The sequence below is a fragment of the Aethalodelphis obliquidens genome, unplaced genomic scaffold, assembly GCF_003676395.1.
Source record: "Aethalodelphis obliquidens isolate GAN/ISIS:26980383/991018 unplaced genomic scaffold, ASM367639v1 scaffold2, whole genome shotgun sequence".
NCBI lineage: Eukaryota > Metazoa > Chordata > Mammalia > Artiodactyla > Delphinidae > Aethalodelphis > Aethalodelphis obliquidens.
In genome coordinates, this window is record NW_020837946.1 from 35,653,854 (window position 1) to 35,676,233 (window position 22,380).

The window sequence follows — 22,380 nt, forward strand, 5'->3', positions numbered from 1 at the left end:
AATAAAAGAAAAATAATGCCATAAGCTGTAGGTATAGGGCTAGAACAAGAGTGTCTTTCTTTTTCTTCTTGATCATTTCTGAATTTTTATAGATGCAGTTTAATTTTATTGCTGTTATTCTTTTGTTGGAACTTATCTATTAATTCTTCCCATTCTTTAGTTTTTGAAGTGCTTTCCACATACTCTCCCTATCCTTTCCTCTATTGTCACTTTTCTCTTTTTCTTCCTTTTTTTCCCCTCTTTTTTCCTGGAGCGAATGGGGGGACAAAATGGATAAATATATTTTTTTGATATATATTTCTACTCATCCTCTTATAGTTTTCTTTCCTAGGGATTTGCTGTTTTTAAAGGCATTTAAAACCTATGCCTTAATTTTCTTCTTCCTTACATTTGACTTCAATTGTACTGTTTTACCCGTTTTCATTTCTCTTGTCATTGTCACTAGTAACTGCATCTATTGTTCCTGCCTTCTTCTTCTTTTGTAAAAATTGCGTTTCATTGTAAAGATTTCATTGTTTAGGTTGCTCCAATTCTACTAAAAAGGTACATTTTTTAGTCATTAAATATAACCTGTTTATGATCGTTTTTGGTATCACATGTATATGTGCTTTCCGAACAGATTCTGTTATCATACACTTCTGATTAATACTGTTTTGTTTTATAAATGACTTCAAAGTCCTTTTTTTTCCTTCTTTTTTTGAAAGTAGGCGATTGCCTGTGAGGGACTGGCGCTTGCGTTTTGGCTGTGAGGAGTTACTGCTGTCACGTACTAACAATTGCTTCCTTTACTCACTGAACTAAAATATTTAGGAAATATTTTGGTCATTGCCATTTTCAAAACATAAATCTCTACATGGTATAGATCCTTGTGCTTTAGTATTGTATTTCATCTCTAACTCATGAACTGTTAATATTACTAAAAAAAATTAATGGGGTCTTAAATTTTTTCACTTGACCATAGACTTGAGGAAGATTTATGGTTCCTAAGTAATGGATACATGATAGCTTGTGGAGCAACTGGATTCATTTAAAGATCTTATCTGTGATTCCCAGATGAGTGACGCTTAGATGTTGACATTAGGAACTGCACGTGGATTTTCGGCATTGAAACTTATGTACACACAGGTATTAGTGGTGAAGTAGCTTATGGCACCACTGACTGCACCGCCTTATGTGTGCTTACGTTTAAATCATTAAAAAGAGAAATCAACCTACTTCCTTGGACAAAGATCATATACCAGTATGTAAGAGTTAAAAGGTCTAAATGGGGGCTATTCCCTGCTGGTAAGGACTCTCACGAATGGGTCCTATAAAATGCCATTATGCTTGCTTAGGAAGATTTTACAACACTTTTCAACTGCATTGAGGGCAGGAGCAAGGCAAGGCTTGTTTTCATTTGTATCACTGGAGCCACAAGGGATACCTGGCACACAGTAGGTGTTCAGGGAGTAAGAGTTGGATAAATGAATGACCACAGAGACAATTTGGAGGAAATCTATTTTATATTATTCACTACATGTCTTACATGCAATGGGGAGTAAAGCAGACATATAAGTAAATAAGCATTTGCTATGCCAGTGCTGGTCACAATTAAAAAAAATATTTTGTAAGGCACCACGTGGCTAGGCTCAATTCTCCTCTTTATGTAAAACAATCGGTCTGCTCCATCCTTATTTCCTATGTTCCGTGAGTCTATACCATAGATAGTATATGAGCAATGGACGATAATGCTGCTTTGTTGTTCCTTGGCGTGAACACTAAGTTAGTAGTTGTCCCAGGTCTGGTATTGTGTGGCTTGCTAGTCTGTCGTTCAGGCTTAGTAATAATTACCGTGATCTTTAATGATAACAATTCTTAATGAGTATTATTAATAATGATTATATTTAATAATTACATCCAACACTTACTATCTTTAATAATAATAATTAGCACATGGGAACCAGTTGCACCACTGTATTATCTTTAGCAGAAAAATCTAAATCTGTGACCTGGTAGTTTGCAGAGTATCTGTTCCCACCCTCTGCTTTCCAGATCAGAGTGAGTCAGGAGGCTTCTAGGGTCTGGACAACAGGGAGGGGCTTCTAGAGAAACTCCTCTGCGTTCTGTGTGTGAGAGGCCATACTTGCACGTGTCATTTTACACAGAGGTCTTATTTTTATTGTGAAGCGACATCATCATGAACAGCCCGTCTTCCACCTCCCCCATCTCTCTGCCTGCCCGCTCTTCCTTCATAACCTTTGATTTTTCTTGCACGAAGAGAAGACCTGGAGTAGATCCTCACTCCGTAACATACTAATTTGTGTGAATTATGTAGGGCAGAGTCCATGTTTATTACTCGTATGTTGGTAAAATTTTGATCTTCTTTTGCCATGGCTACGTTTAGATTTAAATACCTGTATGACTTTTTTAAAAAAATAAAAAACATTTTATAAAACACTTTTGGCAAATTAAACATTTTTTAGCTTTTCACATATTGATACAAAGGAGAGAAATATTTCAGTGACAACAGATTTCAACAGATTTTCAACTACACTAATTTGCTTTATTCTTTAGGGTAGTTTACTTCTTTTCTTTGAAAACCAAGCAGAGGTATTCCTTTCCAGTGATAACTGGTGTTATTATATAAAATAATATTTTTTTAAAAAGACAAAGTTTCATATTTGTATGTATATTTTGACATAAATGTCAGTTAAGACTTACATGAGCAGGGTATTTTCAGGTTAGTTGATGGCCTGTTTACCAGGATTTAGAAAAATAAAAGATACAAGAGGGGCTTCTTTTAAATTCCTATTGATTTTCTTGTACATATTCACATAATAGCTTAGGACCATTACTAGGTATCTTACAACATTTCTAGACAAAAGCAGATCTTATCTGAAAATACTAGTCCTGATTAATAGTTAATGATAGGACCATAGATACGAGGATGCTAGGATCTGGAAGGTCACTTTTATCTCACCTATGCTCCGGCTGTGAACTTGAGGTCTCTCAGTCAGGACACCTCTGATTGGTGTGGTCCACTTTTTAATGACTAGAATCTGAGGGATTCTGCCACTGCTCGGGGCAATTCTGCTGCAGTCTGATAGTAATAATGGACGGGGGGGAAAAAACCCCCACAGTTTTCCCATTAGGCGCATCTGACTAAGAGGCTTGTTTAATCCAAACCACTGTCCACAGATGATAACTGTCTCTTCCCTTCTCATGATGACTGGGGTTTGCTTTGTAATGTTTGTGTTTTGTTCTTGGGTTTTGTCCCTGCAGGTTTGATGATTCCGGTCTTTTGTGTGGTAGAGCAGTTGGACGGCTCTCTTGAATATGACAACAGGGAAGAACACGCAGAGTTTGTCCTGGTTCGCAAGGACGTGCTTTTCAGCCAGCTGGTGGAGACCGCGCTCCTGGCCCTGGGCTACTCCCACAGCTCCGCGGCGCAGGCACAAGGTATTCTCGCGTCTCCCCTCTCCTCCCCGTGCCTCGGGTGTGTCATGATTTGAGGAAGAGTGTGTTCCCCGAAATAATTCTCCAAACAGGGATCGGAGGAGAGTGGTTACATCTAACATCTTTCCCAAACAGTGAACAGCAGGATGTTTCATGGAGAGTCTGGTTTTCTGGTTGCATTGGGAAGCATTTGACCAGTACCTCTAGAGCTACCAAAATCCCATTTCAAGCCATCACTTGCATTTCAGAGTGATCATCATGGGTTTTTTTGCATTAATAACTCTTATTTTCTCTAAGTCCCCAAATCGGTATTCTCAGAGTGCTGAGACATTTGACTCCTAACTTATCCAAACTTTAATATGTGAATTATAAGCTTTCAGTTTTCTAAATTTATTTATTGCTTTGGGCCTGCCGCTTTTACACATTATGATCAGCTTTTAGTTAAATAGAAAAAAATGTATGCCTCTTATATACTGTACTTTTGTATCTTTGAAAGCCTCTCTGTAGTTCTGATGTGGTCCATTCATTAAAAAAAAAAAATGCTCAGTGTCTTTGTGATCAATTCATTTTACCTATTTAATTAAATATAATTAAATATTAAAATTGCATCATTATTTCAGTGTGAATTGTATAGCACTGGGGAATCCATTGTGAGCTTGTGTTGCCCATTGTTCTTTTATGCCAGATAATTGACAAAACAAATAGCAAAAAATCCCCAAACCTTGGAGAATGGGAAAATAAATTTTTGACCCAATGGAATGATGATCTTTGTTTTTTAGCTGAAATTATTGAACTGTATAGATTATGATAATGGTTAGAACTAAAGGATAGAAACAAGTGACTTCCAGATCTTGTTCCATATATTAATTTCCTTTATTACTGTCCTTACTTAACATTTGTGTATGTGCCATGGATTTTTGCTACTTTTTCAAATGAATTCCTCTTCATATACTTACTAAGAACTATTAGTCCAAGCCTCTATTTATTGAGAGAAGGAAGCTATGAGAGATTAAACAGTTTATAAAAAGTTACAAAATATGGTGACCAAGGACATGGAATTTAAATTCCCCAGCTCTTGACTCTGATTTTGTAATCAGATTATTACTGTTTAAAAAAAGTTTTAATTAAATATTCAAATTATATCTTAGTTCTACCAAGAAAGCAACTCATCTGAAACCAGGAGGTCAAGAATGTTTTTCCAGGGCCATGGATTGTTGTGAGTTGAAGTGCAGTCTGAATCCCAGCACTTGGCCTGTCTGGGTGCAGTAATACATACAGCTGAATCGTAGAGTCCACTGCTTTCAAAGCAGTGTGATAAAGGATGATTCATTTCCTTTCCCTGACAACTTTCCTTCTTGGGTGAGGGATTCAAGATTTGATCCCGAGCAAATTGCATAGTGGGCACCATTGCTTTTATTTCATGCTATGTACCTAAATGAAATAAAAGAATCCCCCCTCCTTCCCCCACCGTAAACTTTTCATGCCATTTTAGGGATATTTTTCTCTGAATGTAAAGGTCATTGTATCCCACTGCTTGCATCCTGGTGTGCCAGCTTCCTGTTTGACAGGGCTATCCATCTCAGTTAGCATGGCTGCTCAACACGCCGTGAGCTCACATGTGGAGCACAGAGCACTAAGTGGCCAAAATTTGATTCTTGGCACATGCTCAGGGAAGGGGCTCTCAGGAAATTTGCACGAGGGAGCCACACTGTTCCATTCAGTAGTGTGGACTGAGGGTTCTGCTCACCAAGGTGAGATCCACTAGCAAGAAATATGGTCTGCAGTGGAGGACTAAAGAAGAAAAAAGTCAAAAGTGAATATTTGCTTCCCCAAAGTTTTTGAAAACCACGGTTAAAAATGACTAAATATTACACTTTTTAAGAGTTGAATCAACATCCTGAAGGTGCTCTAGATCATGATATAGTTTATTTTGTAGGTAAACAAGGGTTTTATCGCTAGGTCCTGTACTATAATTTTACAGATGGGGAAGAAAATCACAGTTTGTTTATTTTGTTTTAAATTAGATTGCTGATCTCTGTTTTGGGTAAATGGAAAAACTTGGAATTGTTTATTTGGAAATGAATGTATTAGGTCTCTGTTGTCATTCAGATCATCACACTTGTGCATTTTGCTGCATATTTATTACAGACGAAACAGAGTGCATGATAAGACAGGTCGTTCATGTGCTGGAGAAACAGCAGAGTGGGAGGAATCTAGAAAAGGAGGCAGAACAAAATGTGACTGCATATCTGAGGCCTGAGGTTTTATGTGTCTAGTTTTTTGTTTTGTTTTGGTTTTATTTGTTTGTTAGTTTAGGTAATTCCCCCAAGATGGGAAAGTCATTGGGTGACCTGCTAGCAAATGCATTTGTGGCAGAGAAACTGAGTGTTTCCGAACCTCTTCTTCCTGTGTTGGAAAAGTTGGGCCAAAGTAAACTTCAGGGAGAGCTGGTTTCGTGAGCCTATTTTACAAATTGAGACTCTTGAAATGTGATTTTTCATTTTGACATGACCAGAAAAGGGCTTCAATAATTGAATTGGAATAGTATTCAGATTAGCAATATCATTATTTTGGAGTGATACTCACGTTCCAATGAGAGACAGCATACCCATGTTCTCGTGAGCATAGGATAGTCAGTTTCTTTTTCTGAGATGGCATTTCCTCCAGGTGAACTGAAGAGATTTTATTAAGAAAGAATATTTGCTTATAAAGAATGATAGAAATTCCACTAAAATGGAATTTAGGGGTTGCCAATCCTGCCCCCCCCTCCCCATTTTACTGTACCTTCTTTATTTGAAGGCAGATATTTGGACCCAAGAGAGGATAAGGGCACAAGATAATGTCATAAATCATGGGCATTATGTTTTTAACTGACCTAAACCCTCCCTATCCCAGAACACATACCATTTACTCTCTGTGATTCTCAAGGATATGAGATGCAGGATTCATCTGACCTGCTGTTTTGCATATGCAAAAAGCCTAAAGATGGCAAGCTCTTGGCTTTTTCTGGAATAGGTAGCCTAAAGTCTAATGAACAACAAGCACGTTTTATGTTATATGTTGAACTATGAGTCAATATATGTGGATCAAAAGTAGTCTTCCAGTCTTTTGGAAGAGGAGTATTAACCTAGGGAACTGCTCTGCAGTAACCCTCCCCCACTAAACTCTTCATTCCCTTTATTCGTCTTTCTTGTTTCCTTTTCATCCTTTCAGTTTTGCTCCATAATGCTTTTGGTAATAGTCATGGGCCTCTCTGCATTGTCCAGAGAGTTCTTTATCTCACTGATTAAGTAGCTATTTGTACTTACCAAGGTGGTTGGTGGACTCTGGGAGGTGGCAGTGATGGCAACGTGATTCCTCACTGTGTACATTTGACTTAATTTGTAAATGGGTATCTTTTTCCTGCTTCCTATTTAAAATTTATTTTAAAATTTATATTAAAATTTATTTTTGACAAGAAAATTTTATTTAAGAACAAACATGCTGAACAATAAATAAGCAAAAATCCTTTCTGGCTGGTTATTTTTGGGGTCATGAGTATGTAAAAATTATGAGTTCAAGAGGAAGTGTTATTAGTCACCAGTTTTTCTTACTTGTGTTAGAATAATTAAGTGTATATAGTCATTTAAAGTGATGTTTTTAACAAGTGACACAAAAAAGCATTTAATACAATGTTATGTGAATCAAGCAGAGTGCCAAATACAGTCTCAGTTATATAAAATTTCACTTATATGCATAGGAAAAAACAAAGGAGATATATTAAAATATCAACTGGGTGGGTAGTGGGATTATGTGGGATTTTCTTCTTTTTCTAATCAGAAAAAAAAAAGTACGAAATTCCACTTCCTCTATGAATTCCTCTCTGAATAAGTGGGAAGTTGTTATTTCCACCATATTATCCAATTTTGATGAACAGTTCACTTTGTCCCTAATTTATCCATAAGTGTGAAACTTGTACATGATACAGATGCATTTCTGTTGTTTTTTCAGTTTAATATTAAAAAAAGAATCAGGAAGTCATTAATGAGCCCCTGTGATGTATAAAACAAGGGATTTCTTAGTTTTTTTAAAAAATTTATTTATTGAAGTATAGTTGATGTACAAGGATTTCTTAGAGTTTTAATAGTGCTAGGTAACATAAATTGAGCAATTGCTATTTGTCAGACACTCATCTAAGAGATTTACATGTACTGACTCATTTAATTCTCATAACAGCTCTTTGAAGTAAGTTATATGTTTCCCATTTCATAGATGAGGAAACTGAGGCAAATAGAGAGAAGTTAACTTTCCCTGGTGCACAGGGCTAGTAGATGGAGGAGTTGAGATCTGAAGGCTAGTTAACCACCTCCTGAGTCAGAGTCCTTAACCACAGGACTGTCCAGTGACAGACCTGATCACGGGGAATGTAGACTTGGGGTAGGAGTCCATTCTTTTTTTTTTTTTTCATTCTTATTTAATGCTTGTTCTTTTGATCTTTGACATAAGGCCTAAAAGGAAGGACTTTTTGGATTGGGTGCTTACTAAATATATAGTAATTATATTTATTTGATAATGATTACATATATTCAATAATGATAAATTATACATATTTCATTTCCATGATGAAATATATAGAGATATTTCTTCAAGGTAACTGAGATAGATTTCGTTAAAAACAAAAACCTCACAGAATTGGTTTTTTTTTTTTTTTTTGCGGTACGCAGGCCTCTCACTGTTGTGGCCTCTCCCGTTGCGGAGCACAGGCTCCGGACGTGCAGTCTCAGCGGCCATGGCTCACGGGCCCAGCTGCTCCGCGGCATGTGGGATCCTCCCGCACCGGGGCACGAACCCGTGTCCCCTGCATCGGCAGGCGGACTCTCAACCACTGCGCCACCAGGGAAGCCCCAGAATTGTTTATTGAAGCCAACTCCTAAAACTAAAAAGTGGGCCTACAGTAGGTTGAGGAATTCAAATATGCATTTTTTGCTTATGAAGCCAAAATGATTCCTGATATGCAAATAAAGCATATTCCTTAGCAATTCTCATCTTCAAATTAATTAATTCAGTAGTATGAAATGCCTGCTGTGTGTCAGTCATTGTTCTAGGTTCTGGGGATAAAGAACTGAAAAAAAAAGCCTTGTTTTCATGGAGCTTACAGAGAAAAGTTTAGTATGTGGATGACTAGTTGATTTTCACCCTCTGAGCTCAGAAATATTGAATATTGAGGCTCAGAGAATAGAAATGCATATAAAATTTGTTTACAGGTCTGGTGCTAATTTTTAACTAAATGTTCATTTTACTCCTGAAAAAACGCTCAAGAATTTCTCTTCCTCTTGTTAGCTTTTGGAAATAGATGATGAGATGGGAAATAATGGGTTAAAACTTCTAGGAAATCGTACTTTGCATTATTAAAGGAAAGCTGTTTATTTGCCTCTTCTGTCCATTGTTGTCTTCATTTTAAAGATAGGCCTAATGTTGGCTTTGATTTTTATTGGTGAAACTCTTCCGCTCTCACAGGCCCATTTCTTCAGAACACAAGGGTGGTACTTGTGCTAGGCATTTAGTCGATGTTAGAAGAATGAACAAATAAACTTGAAGATATTTATTACCCTGGAGAAATATGGATTCCTAAAAAGTGCCAGTTTACTGTCTTTAATTATTAGATTTGGACTCGTGAGCTGGAAACTATTTTGTTCCCTTATAACAGTGACGCATAGCACAATGTGCAGTCTGTAGGAATGCAGGCATTGTTTTCTGACTGAATGAAAACAGTTCTTAAGGTTCATTTTTGCTAAATTTTATCCACGAAGAATTTTTGTGTGTGTGTATCACTGTGCAGTTGGCTCCCATTCATTAGCTATTTTTATCAGAACTGAAATATAAGTTAACTCCTTATTGATCAGCGATCACCATTTCCAGGTTATTCTATGTCATCATTCCACAGTCAGTGATGTTTTGGCTATGCTTGGGGTGGCAAAACACTCCAATAATAACTGTTAGACTCAAAGAAGTAGTTATTCAAAGGGTACTTAGGGGATTGCTGAGATCCAGATTCTTTTGATCAAAAGTTAGAGATGTTTTGTCAGTATTTATCTGGACCTCATCTGTTTGAAGGCATTGTATGTAGGGTGAATAATTTCAGTCTATGAACTAGTAACTATGATAAGAATAAATAGAATAAGAGTTAAAACCAAAGCAGTGAGAATATTTATATAAAAAGGAATGGAAGTAGAGTTCCCTGTGCTATACAGCAGGTTCTTATTAGTTATCTGTTTTATACATATTAGAGTATATATGTCAATCCCAATCTCCCAATTCATCCCCCCCACCCCCGCTTTACCCCCTTCATGTCGGTATGTTTGTTTTCTACATCTGTGTCTCTGTTTCTGCCTTGCAAACCAGTTCATCTGTACCATTTTTCTAGATTCCACATATACGCGTTAATATATGATATTTGTTTTTCTCTTTCTGACTTACTTCACTTTGTATGACAGTGTCTAGGTCCATCCATCTTCTCTATACAGTAGAAACTAACACAACATTGTAAAACAACTATACCCCAATTAAAAAAAAAAGAAAGAACTACCATATAACACAGCAATTCCACTCTTGGGTATATATCCTAAAAACACCCCCAAAACAGTAATTCTAAAAGATACATGCACCCAATGTTTATAGTAGCATTATTTACAATTGCCAAGATATGGAAGCAATCTAAGTGTACATCAGCAGTGAATGGATACAGAAGAGGTGGTACATATATACAATGGAATACTACTCAGCCATAAAAAGAGAATGAAATTTTGCCATTTGCAGCAACAGGGATGGACTTGGAGGGCATTATGCTAAGTGAAATAAGTCAGACAGAGAAAGACAAATACTGTATAATATCACTAATATGTGGAATCTAAAAAATAAAACAAACTAGTGAATATAACAAAAAAAAAAAGAATTAGGCTCACAGATATGGAGAACAAACTAGTGGATACCAGTTGGGACGGGGAGGGGCAATACAGGGATGGGAGAGTAGGAGGTACAAACTATTTGGTGTAAGATAGGCTCAAGGATGTATTGTACAACACAAGGAATATGGCCAATATTTTGTACTAACTAAATGTAAAGTAACCTTTAAAAATTGTATAACAAATTAAAAAAACCTTTTTAAATAAAAAATATTTTATATTAAAAAAGGAATGGAATGGCTTAATTTATGTATTATTTATTTATTATTTTATATATTATTCATTTATTAATTATCATATACTTTCCAGTGGACTAGCTCTACAACATACCACATATTGGGAAGAACTTTACATAGAAGCTACTGTTAAGGTAAATTTCATCATTAGAAATGAATACACTTTCATTTTAAGTTATTCAGTGCTTGAAATGCTCTGTTCTTAAATTAATTCTCTAAAATGTTTTATTATGGGAATATATAACATATACAAAGTTGAGAGACTAGTGTATTAAATACTCACGAACTCATCAGCTAGGATCACCAATTAGCAATTTATGGTTGATTTTGTTTCATCTATGCCTTACCCGTTTCGCACCTCTCTCCCACTGGATTATTTAAAATAATCCTAGACCTTGTATTTTGTCCATAAATATTTTACTAAGTGTCTCTTAAAGACTATTTTCAAAACATAACCACAATACCAGCATGACGCCTAAAAAGAAAGATAATGATTCCTTAATATCATAAAATATCCAGTCAAGCCTCAAATTTTCCTAATTATTTTATATATATGTATATATTTTTAGTGTTTATTCACATCAAGAGCCATACAAATCTATATATTGCACTTGGTTGATGTGTCTCTTAAGTCTTTGAATCCCATTCTCTTAAATTCTAAAAAACTCTAAAACTTATGTTTGCTGCTTTAATTCAGAATTATTTTTATTTTGCTAAACTTAATGAAAACCCTAATCCTATAAATGCCTGCAAATACTATGATTTCAAATAAAAAATTAATAAGCTTAATCATAACCTTGGAAAGGAATTCAGAAAAATCACTTTTTGTTTTTCTTTTTGAGAGAGGATGGTTAAAAGACATGTGTTGTCTAGAGCTGAAAGGTTTTTCATGTTCTAAAAGTTTGACATTCTCCCTACTGAAAATGTTTTAAATGATCTCTTGCCTTGTCTTTCTTAGTTTCTTTCTTTGGTTCTCTCTCTCTTTTTTTCTATGTTTTCTTCTTTAATTAAACTCTTATGTTTGGGAGACTCTCAGAAGTTTTTTCTTCATAAGGGCAATGTTGAAAAAAAGGTACATATTTAGAAGTTTTAGGCCTTGGAGCAACCTTTTAACAAACAAGCTGCTTTTTACAAAATTCTGTGGCTCTCAAAAGACAGCTAAGAAAGTTCCCCAAAATTGCTGTTAACCATGTTTCAACCCTCATTAGAGCTGGATGGGCCAAAATATAAAACACTGGCTGGGCTGACACAAATTTCTAACAAGCCCCCATGCTCTTCCCTCCTCTGCTATATAAAATTAAATATTCATGTATGTGTGTGTGCATACATGTTTGTTCACCGGCACATAGCAAAACCTGAAACACTACTTTTTAACTAAATGCCAGGGGAAAAATAATGCTCATCTTACTTCTTTGTCTAATACATACTTAGAAATGAATATCTAATACAAGTGTTTATAGTTCTGTATTCCTTATATTTGTTTATATTGTCATAAATATGTTATTTAAAATATATAAGTATGTAATTATGGCTCGTTTAAAGGTCAGCTGATGGAATTATTGTCTACAGGTAAATCTGTAGAGGGTGAACACCCCATCCAATTTGATTTGTGGAATGTCTAGCTGTTGGGTAGGAAGTACTTGATAAGAAGTGTTAAGGGCAGTGAATTAAAAAACAAATCTTATCTCACTTTACATCTGACCTTGCAATTTCTGCCAGAATGTACAGTTGAAAAAACCATTATCAGTGGAAATAATTCATTTAAAAAAACAGGCTCATTATTTTCTCTATTATGATGGAAGGGTTTAGCAATGTTTACAGTTATCTGTTTTGTTTGGGGCAATTGGCCATGGTGGCCATTAGCTTTGGTGTATTTTTAAAACTGCTTAAAATCCTTCTATTTGGAATTTGGTCATTAATGCCTAAGACGTGGAGGGGACTGATCATCTAGTTCTGCGTTTTGACATTCATGTAAAATGATCCAGGTTAAACAGGTTGACCCACAGTGATATATAACTTTTATTTAATAATTAAAGTATGTCCCATTAAAAATATACAGCTCTTGAGGAGTTATGAGTAGGAAACCTACAATCTAAAACTGGTGATAACTCTGATACAATTTTTATATTGTGATTAATTTTTTATTCTATTCCCTTCAAGAGTATAACTGTCTTTTACTAATGTATGGATTTAAAATGCAGGGTAGAGTCATTTGCTGAAGACCCACTCTTTTTTGTGCTTTAAGAAGATGCAGTAGCGATTCCGTTAAAGGAACTCATGCGGTAAAAAGCACATTCAATAATGATACAATAGACAGTGCTGTTACCTTTTGGGTAGATCCTTTATATTTAAAGCTTTCCATTGGTACAACTCTCAGTCTTGGTACTATACGAATCATATTCCAACTCTTAATAAAGTCTGTTTTGACATTCATGATAAACAGTGAAAAATTCTTGGCCATAGAGCATTTTGTAATATTCCAACGCTTTTTAAAAACTCCCTGCTTTCTTTTTTTTTTCCTTTTTTATATGGATAAGAGCTCTGTCATCTAAATCTTATAATTTCAGTTAATTCTTTGCGAAATTGTGAAATTTCAGAATTGTAGGTCCTTTTACTTCTTATTTTAGTGTACATTTTACTTTATACTTTGAATGTCCAAATTTTCTCAGATACAATTATAATTGTATTTAAGCATTTTTATGGGATAACGACTCCACAGTAATTCATTCATTGCATAGTTGGTGGGCAGCTTATTTGTGACTTATGTAGGCACCTTGGCACACGAAGAGGAGCCCTGCAGTGTCAGGGGCCCCTTCTGTCTGCAGTGTGACAGAGCTCAGAGGAGGGCTGTGCGGAGGCAAGGGTATAGAGCAAGCGTGCAGCTGGCCGTTGGTCACTCAGAGGCTCCTTGGTTTGGTTTCCGAAGTGCCACGTAGATTTCACATGATTGTGATGAGCATTTAAAATCCAGTGCTTTGAAAAGCAATTTTTTTTTTTTTTGACAGTGGCTTTGAGAGTTTTAAAGAGTCTTATATCAAGGTTCTACTTGCTCAAAAGCAGTAATTGGCAAAATTATTTGTGTGTCAATGAGGGAAAACACAAAGGTTTTTCCCTGTCGGCCCCTTTTTGGTTTGAAGAAATACCACCCAGGACAGAACGGCGAATCTGCGCTCTTGTTTTACAAGCTGGTTACTCGGGTTGGAAAAGATCGCTGCAGGCTATATGCAAATAGTGCCGAGGTTTCTGTCAGTTTCCAGCTCCAGCTCGGCAGAGAAATGCATCCAACACATTCTTTCTGTCGTTTTTGTAAATCAAAGAATGAGATGCTGGAAGGCTCATAGCACAGTCAAACCTCTGTCCTCAGTGATTTGGCTCTACAAGGCCTAATCATCTCCCAGGTGTGAAAACTGGGCCCACCATCCTGGGAGCCAAGTTAAGAGGGTGGTCTGTTCTTAATCAAAAGCTTTGACCAGTTTTACCAGCTTAAGGTGATACTCCAGAGCCAGAGTAATAAATAAAAATTTAAGTGTCGTGTTTTATTATTATGAATACGATGATTCCTTAAGGGAAGGGGGAGACTTCTTTGAAAGGGCGTCTGCTTTACATACTCTGCAAGGGAAGAGAGAGATCAGAATTATTTGGGAAGGAAGCAGTTTAAGATCGTTAGTCTTTTAGAGCACCATTGGAAGAAATGTAGCTGAGTTTTACTGTTCCCTTTTCATGGAGAGGAACACAATACAGAAACTTTTAAAGATTATTATACCTTAATTTTCTGGTTCTTTCACACACTATGATATCATTCATTCACTTAACAAATATTTCTTGAGTGCCTATTATGTGTTGGGAACACAGTGAAGAACCAAACATACAGTGCCTCCGCCCTCAAGATACATTCCAGTAGGAAAGATAGAAAATAAACTATAAATATATAATAAAATGTGTGATAGGACCTGGCAATAAGTTATGCTTATGTTGACTCTGTTCTCTCAATCTTGTCTAGAAGGAGGTTTTGGCAAATTTAGGCTTCTGGAAAGTAGCCGTTTAGCCAGAACAAACTTGAAGGTTTTGAATGGGGTTTGAGGATTAAAAATAAAATGATGTAGGTACTGAAAAGGGTAAGCCTCAGTTTTCTGAGAAATTTACCTATTTGGACTATCTCATGTTTGGAATAGGATAAATGTAATATGTCAGAATTAGCTTAGATTAAGCCATAGTTTAATTTTTGCGAGGGAAATGGAAACTTTTACATAACAGACATGCTATGAATATATTTGATAGAGTTAATATTATTAACTAATTAGTAATATTAAGCTCCACTTTATTTACTGCTTCTCATACACCAGGTACTGTTCTAGGTGCTTCACATATATTTGCTCATTCAGTCCTCATAACCCCCGTGAAGTGCATGATATAATTGTCCACATTTTACCAGTGAGGAAATTGACATTCAAAGAGGTAAACAGCTTAGCTGACACTAAAAACCAGCTTCAGAGAATGTGTACTTAACCAATATCCCATTCTGTGGCGTTACATTTGTAGTCTGCCAATTTAGTCTAGAATTCAAACTAATAGTAACTATATTTTACAGGCATTAAACCAAAGATTGACATTTTGGAATTGGTAACTGAACATATATATGTTTAAATTGAGTGGGGAGCTTGTTCTGAGTTTAAATAACAAAATGGAACTTGCTGTCTTGGGATGGCATTTTATGAGAATTTATTTTGTGAGACCCCCATTTTTGTATACCTAAGCTCCTTATAAACTTATAAATTAAAAAACAACGTTTTCTAATAACAAGCTAGTGCTTATTAATTATAGAAAACTAAAAAATAACAGAAAAAGGAAAAAGAAGACAAACCCCCCACACCCCCCCATTGGACCTACCACCTAGAAATAAATGTAGGTACCATTTTAGGACACTCCTCTTTAGTTACAGTGCTAGGCATTTTTTTACATAGTTGAGGTCATATATGCAATATTTTCATCTGTGTTTTTCACTGAATATTATAATGTATAATTTGCATATTCTTTGTTATTATTTCTAATATTTTATAATAGCCAAGTTTTTGGGTTTCAAAGCAAATGTGAAAGATTCATTTTCTTTTGATGATCTAGAAGGATTTAGGAGTGGTCAGTAAATTAGGTGTTAAGTACAGTTGCTGTGCCTAGGCCATGCTGGACAATCAGAGTGACCAACTCCACTGTTTATGTGAGAACATAGTTATCCTTTGAAAATAAGTTTCTTGTAAGTTATTTCATTGCAGGGACTTCCCTGGCAGTCCAGTGGTTAAGACTCCAAGCTTCCAATGCAGGGGCCGTGGGTTCGATCCCTGGTTGGGGAACTAAGATCCCACATAATGCGCGGCCAAAAAAAAAAAAAAAAAAAAAAATGGCTAAGTTAGTTCATTGCAGGTGAAAGGCTGATTATTTAAAAAATAATTTTGGCATTGACCTGCTTTCTTCCTTACCTCTGCCTTGTGGTAAAGAGTTAAGTTTTTTAATGTGGGAGAAGAGTTAAAAGACATTGTGTCATTCAGGAAACCTTAGTTAATTGATTGCTTGTTTTGTTTTTATAACAGTCTCGTTCTTACCGCATTTTGGTCATTCTCCTCTTTAAAAAACACATACACAGCATTGTGTGGGTTAGTTACTGAACGCTTACTAGTTTCACAATGACAGTCCTGTGTTAACGATGTCCCTTGGCCCAGGAATTAATAACTGATGACAGTTTGTCTATTTTTTAGCCTCTGGTTTTTGCTCTGTGCAGTAAGATGGAGATTTTCTGAAAGAGTCATTGGGGAAAACTCTTAGGGAAGGTTTCTCCTTGTGTTTGAATTGACTGAGCACAGCTCACTATGGGAGGTAGGGAATTTGTCAAACAAATCATGAAAACTCCCAGGCTTGCAGGAGCAATGAGCTGTAATCCCTTTTTGGTGGTTTGTTTCTAGAGGACCTCAGATCCTGCTGGGCATGGGAAAGAGATGATCATCTCTCCGTCTCCCTTCTGTATTTTATCGTCCTAAGACTGACCCAACTTCTTTGCATAGTCTTCTCTGTAGCTTAGAAGGTGTGAGATGGTCCTAGTTAGAAGTCAGATGTATTTGGCCACCTACCCTGCACCCTTTCCTAACAGTGTCATTGGTACCATTCCGATCATCTCCCTTTTGTGTGCTTTTCTGGAATCATTCAGCTCACACTGAGGTCTGTCCTCAGAGGTGGGGATCACTCTCTTCCTATGTGATAATGTTGGTGGCTCTTGGATAGAGAGAAGTATTTGACTGCAATAAATATTTAGGTGGGTTTTCATAATGGGCATAGCAAGGATTGGTCAGGATTTATGTAACCCAAATCAGATAATAGATGTTAAAATGTACTCATGTGACCAAAAATATCAATTCATATGAACAAAGAGTTTTAATTATGAAACCAGTGTTTTATCGTGAGATATCTTACATAACACATTAAGTTATAATCTGCTACTATTTTCCTTTTTTCACTTGTAACCCCTAGTGGATATTAAAATGCACCCATTTGCAGTTTAAACAAATGCAATTAAGATCAATAACTGCTTTTCTGTCTTACTTATTAAAGGGAAATTTCCTGTTGTGACCAATAAGATTATGAATTTGTCTGAGTCTCTCAGCAGATACTAATTCAGCCAGGTAAATGAAAAAGAATAGGTCCAACTCTGTTGTAAATCGGGGGGATTAAAACACTTATGGGTGTGGTGTGTTCCCCCAGGAGACTGAGGTGTCATTTCGTACTTGGTAAGGAACCTTGGCTGCATTGTCTTGAAGTTTACAAAATTAACCAATTTATCACCCAAAGAGGACACACCAGTAGGATATTTTTCTCTTGTCTATCATTGGAATACCTCGGTATTAATTAGTAAGACATAGTTTTGTTATGTTTTCATGTATGTTTAGTCCTTAAAAGAAAAAAAGGAGTGGTGTGCATATTGTTGCTAATTATAGTGCTAGTGAACACAGAGCTTACTGTATGCCAGGCATGTGGCACATTTAATGCTCACAAACCATGTGTGGCATAAGTACGATTATCTACATTTTACAGCTGAGGAAGCTAAGGCACAGAGAGGTTAAGTGAATTACCCCAGGGCGTCCAGCAAGTAAGTGATGGAGCCACGGTTCAGATGTTCAAACCCAGGCATTCTGCTTCTTGAGACAGTGGCTTAGTCACTATCCTCTGCCTCTCTATGGCATCATTAGACATTGTTGTGATAGTGAATATAAATAAAAGCCTCTACAAGGCCTAATATAACTAGACTAACTCATTAAAATGCTACTTACTTTCCCCTCTTTTTCCTTTATTTATTTATCTTTTCTTCGTGTAGTAGATTGGGAGACAAGAACTTCAAAAACATTATGAGTGCATTCTACTTAATCTGAAATACTTTGATGCTTCTGGAAAAGTGAGATGAGTTAATTTCATATATAATTGCATGAGGAATTATAAATTATGTTTTCTAAAATACCTATGACACTAAACCACAAAATGAACAGATAAAACTGATTTGTTCTCTGACAAATCAAGATATATGGCAGTGTTTTCATTGCAAGTGCCGTTCGTGGGGATGGAGCAGCTGAGTGTGCTACAATATGACACAAACGTTCCCAGGCAGCACTGCTTTCACACGGGCATCCCGAGGTGATTTACAACATGTACTAAAAATTTTTTTAAAACAGTGTCGGGCAAAGCCCAGGTTGAACTTCTAAAGTCATGGAATGCAGATATATTTTTCTAACTGACCTTCGTTAGCATTAACTTACTCTTCAGAAATAAGGTTGTTTTATCCTGTGGAGAGAATGGACTATTTTCAGGGCCCTGGGGGAGTGACATTTAGAAAATTCTGTCTTAAGTGCATTTAATAGTTTCCTGGAAGGTATGTGTTGTTCTTCTGGAGGGTCATTTATTCATAGTAAGACTGAGTAATAATTCCTTTTTCTTCCCACTGGACTAAAAACAGAGTGTGTTGTAGGTCTCTGTGTGGTGAAAGGCTAAAGACTCAAAATTTGGATGTTGTGAGTTCAAGCACTTCTCAAAGGACCTGTGTCCGCAAGCTGCCACAGTCATTTGTTTGCCCTGAATTTTTAAAAGTCTTTGAAATGTGTGGAACCAAAATAGTTCTGTTTGTAGTACTAGGGAATCTGGGAAAATAAGTGTTGTCTTCTGTGTGGGAGAGACTGATATGGGTTGATTGCTGGTAGCACCGAATCACTGCGTTGGTTTTGTTGGGCGGTGATGGATTTTTCACTGAGTCTGCCAAAATCACTCACCTGGTCCCTTTTGTGATCCATGACAGGTGATTTATGGTGGGTGGGTAGGAACAGGAGGGGAGATCAGATCTTTGGGTCAAAGACAAAAACAGAACTCCATAAGGCAGATCTTGGTTTATTTTGTATGAGATTCCAGCCCGATGGATGAATTCAGACATAACAGGAGATGTTATTGTGTGTCACTAATACTTGTATTAGATGCTTTGTTTAATGTTTTCTTTTTGGGTACGTTTTTTATTATGTGTAACAAAAAGGTGGTTGAAAATGGTTGTCCAGTTTAAATGTGAGAGTTTATTAAACAGACCAAATCAAACAACAGATAGTATTGTACAACACTGTGAGGATGTAGAAGGAAACCAGGCTAAGTTTTGAAAGTAAAAGTTACTGATAACATTTCACAGTTGTACATTAGTTTTAAAAAAAATATTTAACTTCCAACTTAACGAACATAAATGGTTAAAAGCATATGGATTTCCCAGTTTCTTTTCTTTAAGACATTGTTAGGAATTGCTCATGGTGAACAGTTGATCAAGTGTCTTCTTTCGGACCAGCTGAGAGCTGTCTAATGTGGTGGGACAGGGCCTTGGGTCTCCAGTTCTGTGTCTTCTGTGGTGCTGCTCTTGTTGAGGACAGGATAGTATAGTGTGTTGTTAGGTGTTGTGAATTCGGGAGAGTGACTGCTGGGCTTTTTACCTTGCTTTTACCACCGCCCAGCTCTGTCACTCTCTGCCCCTCATCCTCATCTATAAAGTAGGGGTAACAGGGACTTTCCTGGCGATCTAGTGGTTAAGACTCCATGCTTCCACTGCAGGGGGTGCGGATTAGAACCCTGGTCCTGGTCGGGGAAGTAAGATCCCACATGCCCCGTGGCCAAAAAAAAAGGGTAGCGCTGACAATAATCACCTCCTTCCTAGGGTTGTTTGGAAGATTAAATGAAACAATCCAGATAAGGAGCTTTACACGGGGTAAGAGCTGGGTACCTTTTAGTTGCTAGTATAAGTACTATTATTATTATTACTTTACAAAGCAGAAGCTAGACATAATGTGTTAATTTCTTTTGTTTTCTGTGGTCTCCATTCATATAGCCCCTCATTCTGAGATTCTGGATGTGAATTACCAATGTTATTTCCATAATCATTTTGATTTTCTTACAGTATAAGAAGAATAGATCTTCTGATATTCATTGTGTTTTGATCAACAAAATCCTATTCCATGGCTCTGCATCAACTTGGAAAAGAATTGATTTCTTTTTTTGTAGACAAAGTATTCTGTACTACATTGACTCCACTTTTTTCAAAGAATTTAATCTTTTTTATATATGCTGATAGAAATTTTATAAAATTTCTCCCCCCAAGTCATCTGGTTGAAATTGTATGTTTTAAAAAATGAAATAGCCTTATTAATAACAAATTTAAAAAGTTTTACATTTCACTAATGGCTTTGTAATAAAATGAGCTAGTTTTTAAGTCAAGTGACAAACACTTTGTGTCTGTTCAATCTTGTCCTTCTATAGCGTTCTAAATATCAAGTTACCTCAGTACAAATGCAGCTTGACTACAGTGAAACCATCTAGTTTAACACAGCTTTTCCACAGTTGGATTGAAAACCAGGCTATTTCCCCTCTCATTCCTCTTCCAAAATAGTTGTTCATATCTTTTCTTCTGATGTGGTTCCACTTGTGGAACTGCCTCAAAGCAAATCTGGGGCTGTGTGGAGCGGAAGGAATGTAAATGTTTTCCCTGGGGACACATTGTCAATAGGTATTTGTGTCCTAGAAAATTTGAATGTCATGTTACCTTTGAATCACGGCTCCTTCTTTTCATTCTCCTTCCTGGAGCATCTCACAGGAGATAGCTTCACTTTGGTACACTTTTACCTGGACGAAATGATCACAGCTTAAAGAGAAAAAGTAAATAGTGATATTTGTGTGACTAAAGAGCCCAGCTAGAAAAAGATATGAGGTCACGTTATGCTAGATTCAGTTACGTTGCAGCATGATGCAGTTAGCTTGTAAATTAGGGCAATAAGAAACGAACCGGCAGTGAACTCCAAAGTAGCAGTTTTAATTTATTGTGATTTATTAATTTCTTTCCCCTGATTTCTGTAGTCTTCTTCAATTCTCACTGTTTCTCTCCCTTTTCTTAGTATTTAAAATATTCCTGTCTCAACGTTACTTTTCTGATTACATAAGTCAATATTTCTTTTTTTTCCCTTAATATTGTTCTTTTGGGTATGCCAGAGCCAGTGTCAATGTGAATAAAATTCAAAGTTTAAATCAGAAAAAAAAAAAATTCCTGTCTCCCTTCCCTGCCCTTTTTTGAGCAATATTCTATTATTAAAAAAAAAAAAAAATTAAGCATGCATTTATTACTTGTGGGAAAATACAGCATTTGAAGACCTTTTTCCTGCCAGCTAGTAGATGTGTGGTCCCACTGTGTTTTGGTGTGTGTTTATTTTAATATTAGAATTACCAACTGAAAGCTATTAATACTCTAAGAAAAGTATAATTATGAAGGTAAATCTGTATCAAAAATTGCATGGTGTACCTCAAAGTCAAATATAATTATTAGGGGATAGTCTCCTATTTGATAATTATCCATTCATAGATTTGTACATAAAGTAGTGTTTTAAAAATTGTGTATTTTTAAAATTCATTCAATTTCCCACAAAGTATAATCCACTAGATTTTAAGCAAAATAACCCACTTTGGTATAATAGAACCACACCTATATCGAAATAACTAAAACACACTAAAATAGAAATATAATGTTTCTTCTGCCAAATATTATGATGACTCCTGCCAAGTCCTGGTGCCCACTCCCTTCTGGATCCAGTTGTCCTATTTTTAACTTTCCCGAGTACTCACCCCTGCCGAGGCCTGTGCATATGACAGCTACCTCTTTACCCTGTGGCCATTTGCAGTGGCAGTGGGAGCAGCAGTGATGCTACAAGTCGGCTGACAGGCTTGATGGGGCTGGGAGCAGCCTGCAGAGAAGGATAGCTCACAGGGAGTGGTGCTGGGCCTGGAGGCTGCCCTCAGAGGGCTTGGAGAGTAGGATGGAGTATCACGTCAGGAAGGAGACAGGCTAGACCAGGAGGGGCACAGTGCAGGTGTCACGGGGACTAGCTTCTAATCATAAAAGTTTACATGGCCACCGCAGACCTGTGGGGGAGGCATTAGAGAGGTGATGGGTCACTGGACACCTAGCAAGCACGATCTCATTTGGGGAGTGAGGGATGAATGTATTTAATGCAATTTCTCATGAATGAAGGAGCCACCTTCCCATCAAATCAAATATCTATAGGTTTTAATGCAATTTTGATATTGTTATTATTGTATTGTATGTTATTAATGTTCATTCAGTTATTTTTTAGCCAGCATGCATTTAGTATTAAATGCTTGTTAAAGCAATATCATTTTTAGTTATAGTATCTAATGAGTTAAAACAATACTATATAGCACTGTCAGTG

At 36.5% G+C, this 22,380-nt stretch overlaps 1 protein-coding gene across 3 annotated transcripts in view; it reads left to right on the forward strand.

Moving 5' to 3' along the window:
- Nucleotides 1-22,380, forward strand: part of SATB2 (SATB homeobox 2) — a 192,176-nt gene that overhangs the window by 23,892 nt on the left and 145,904 nt on the right. For all 3 annotated transcript variants that reach the window (XM_027124972.1, XM_027124950.1, XM_027124960.1), the window contains exon 3: nt 3,262-3,438. In XM_027124972.1, the coding sequence (XP_026980773.1) occupies nt 3,262-3,438 (177 nt within the window). The remainder of the gene's footprint in view (nt 1-3,261; nt 3,439-22,380) is intronic.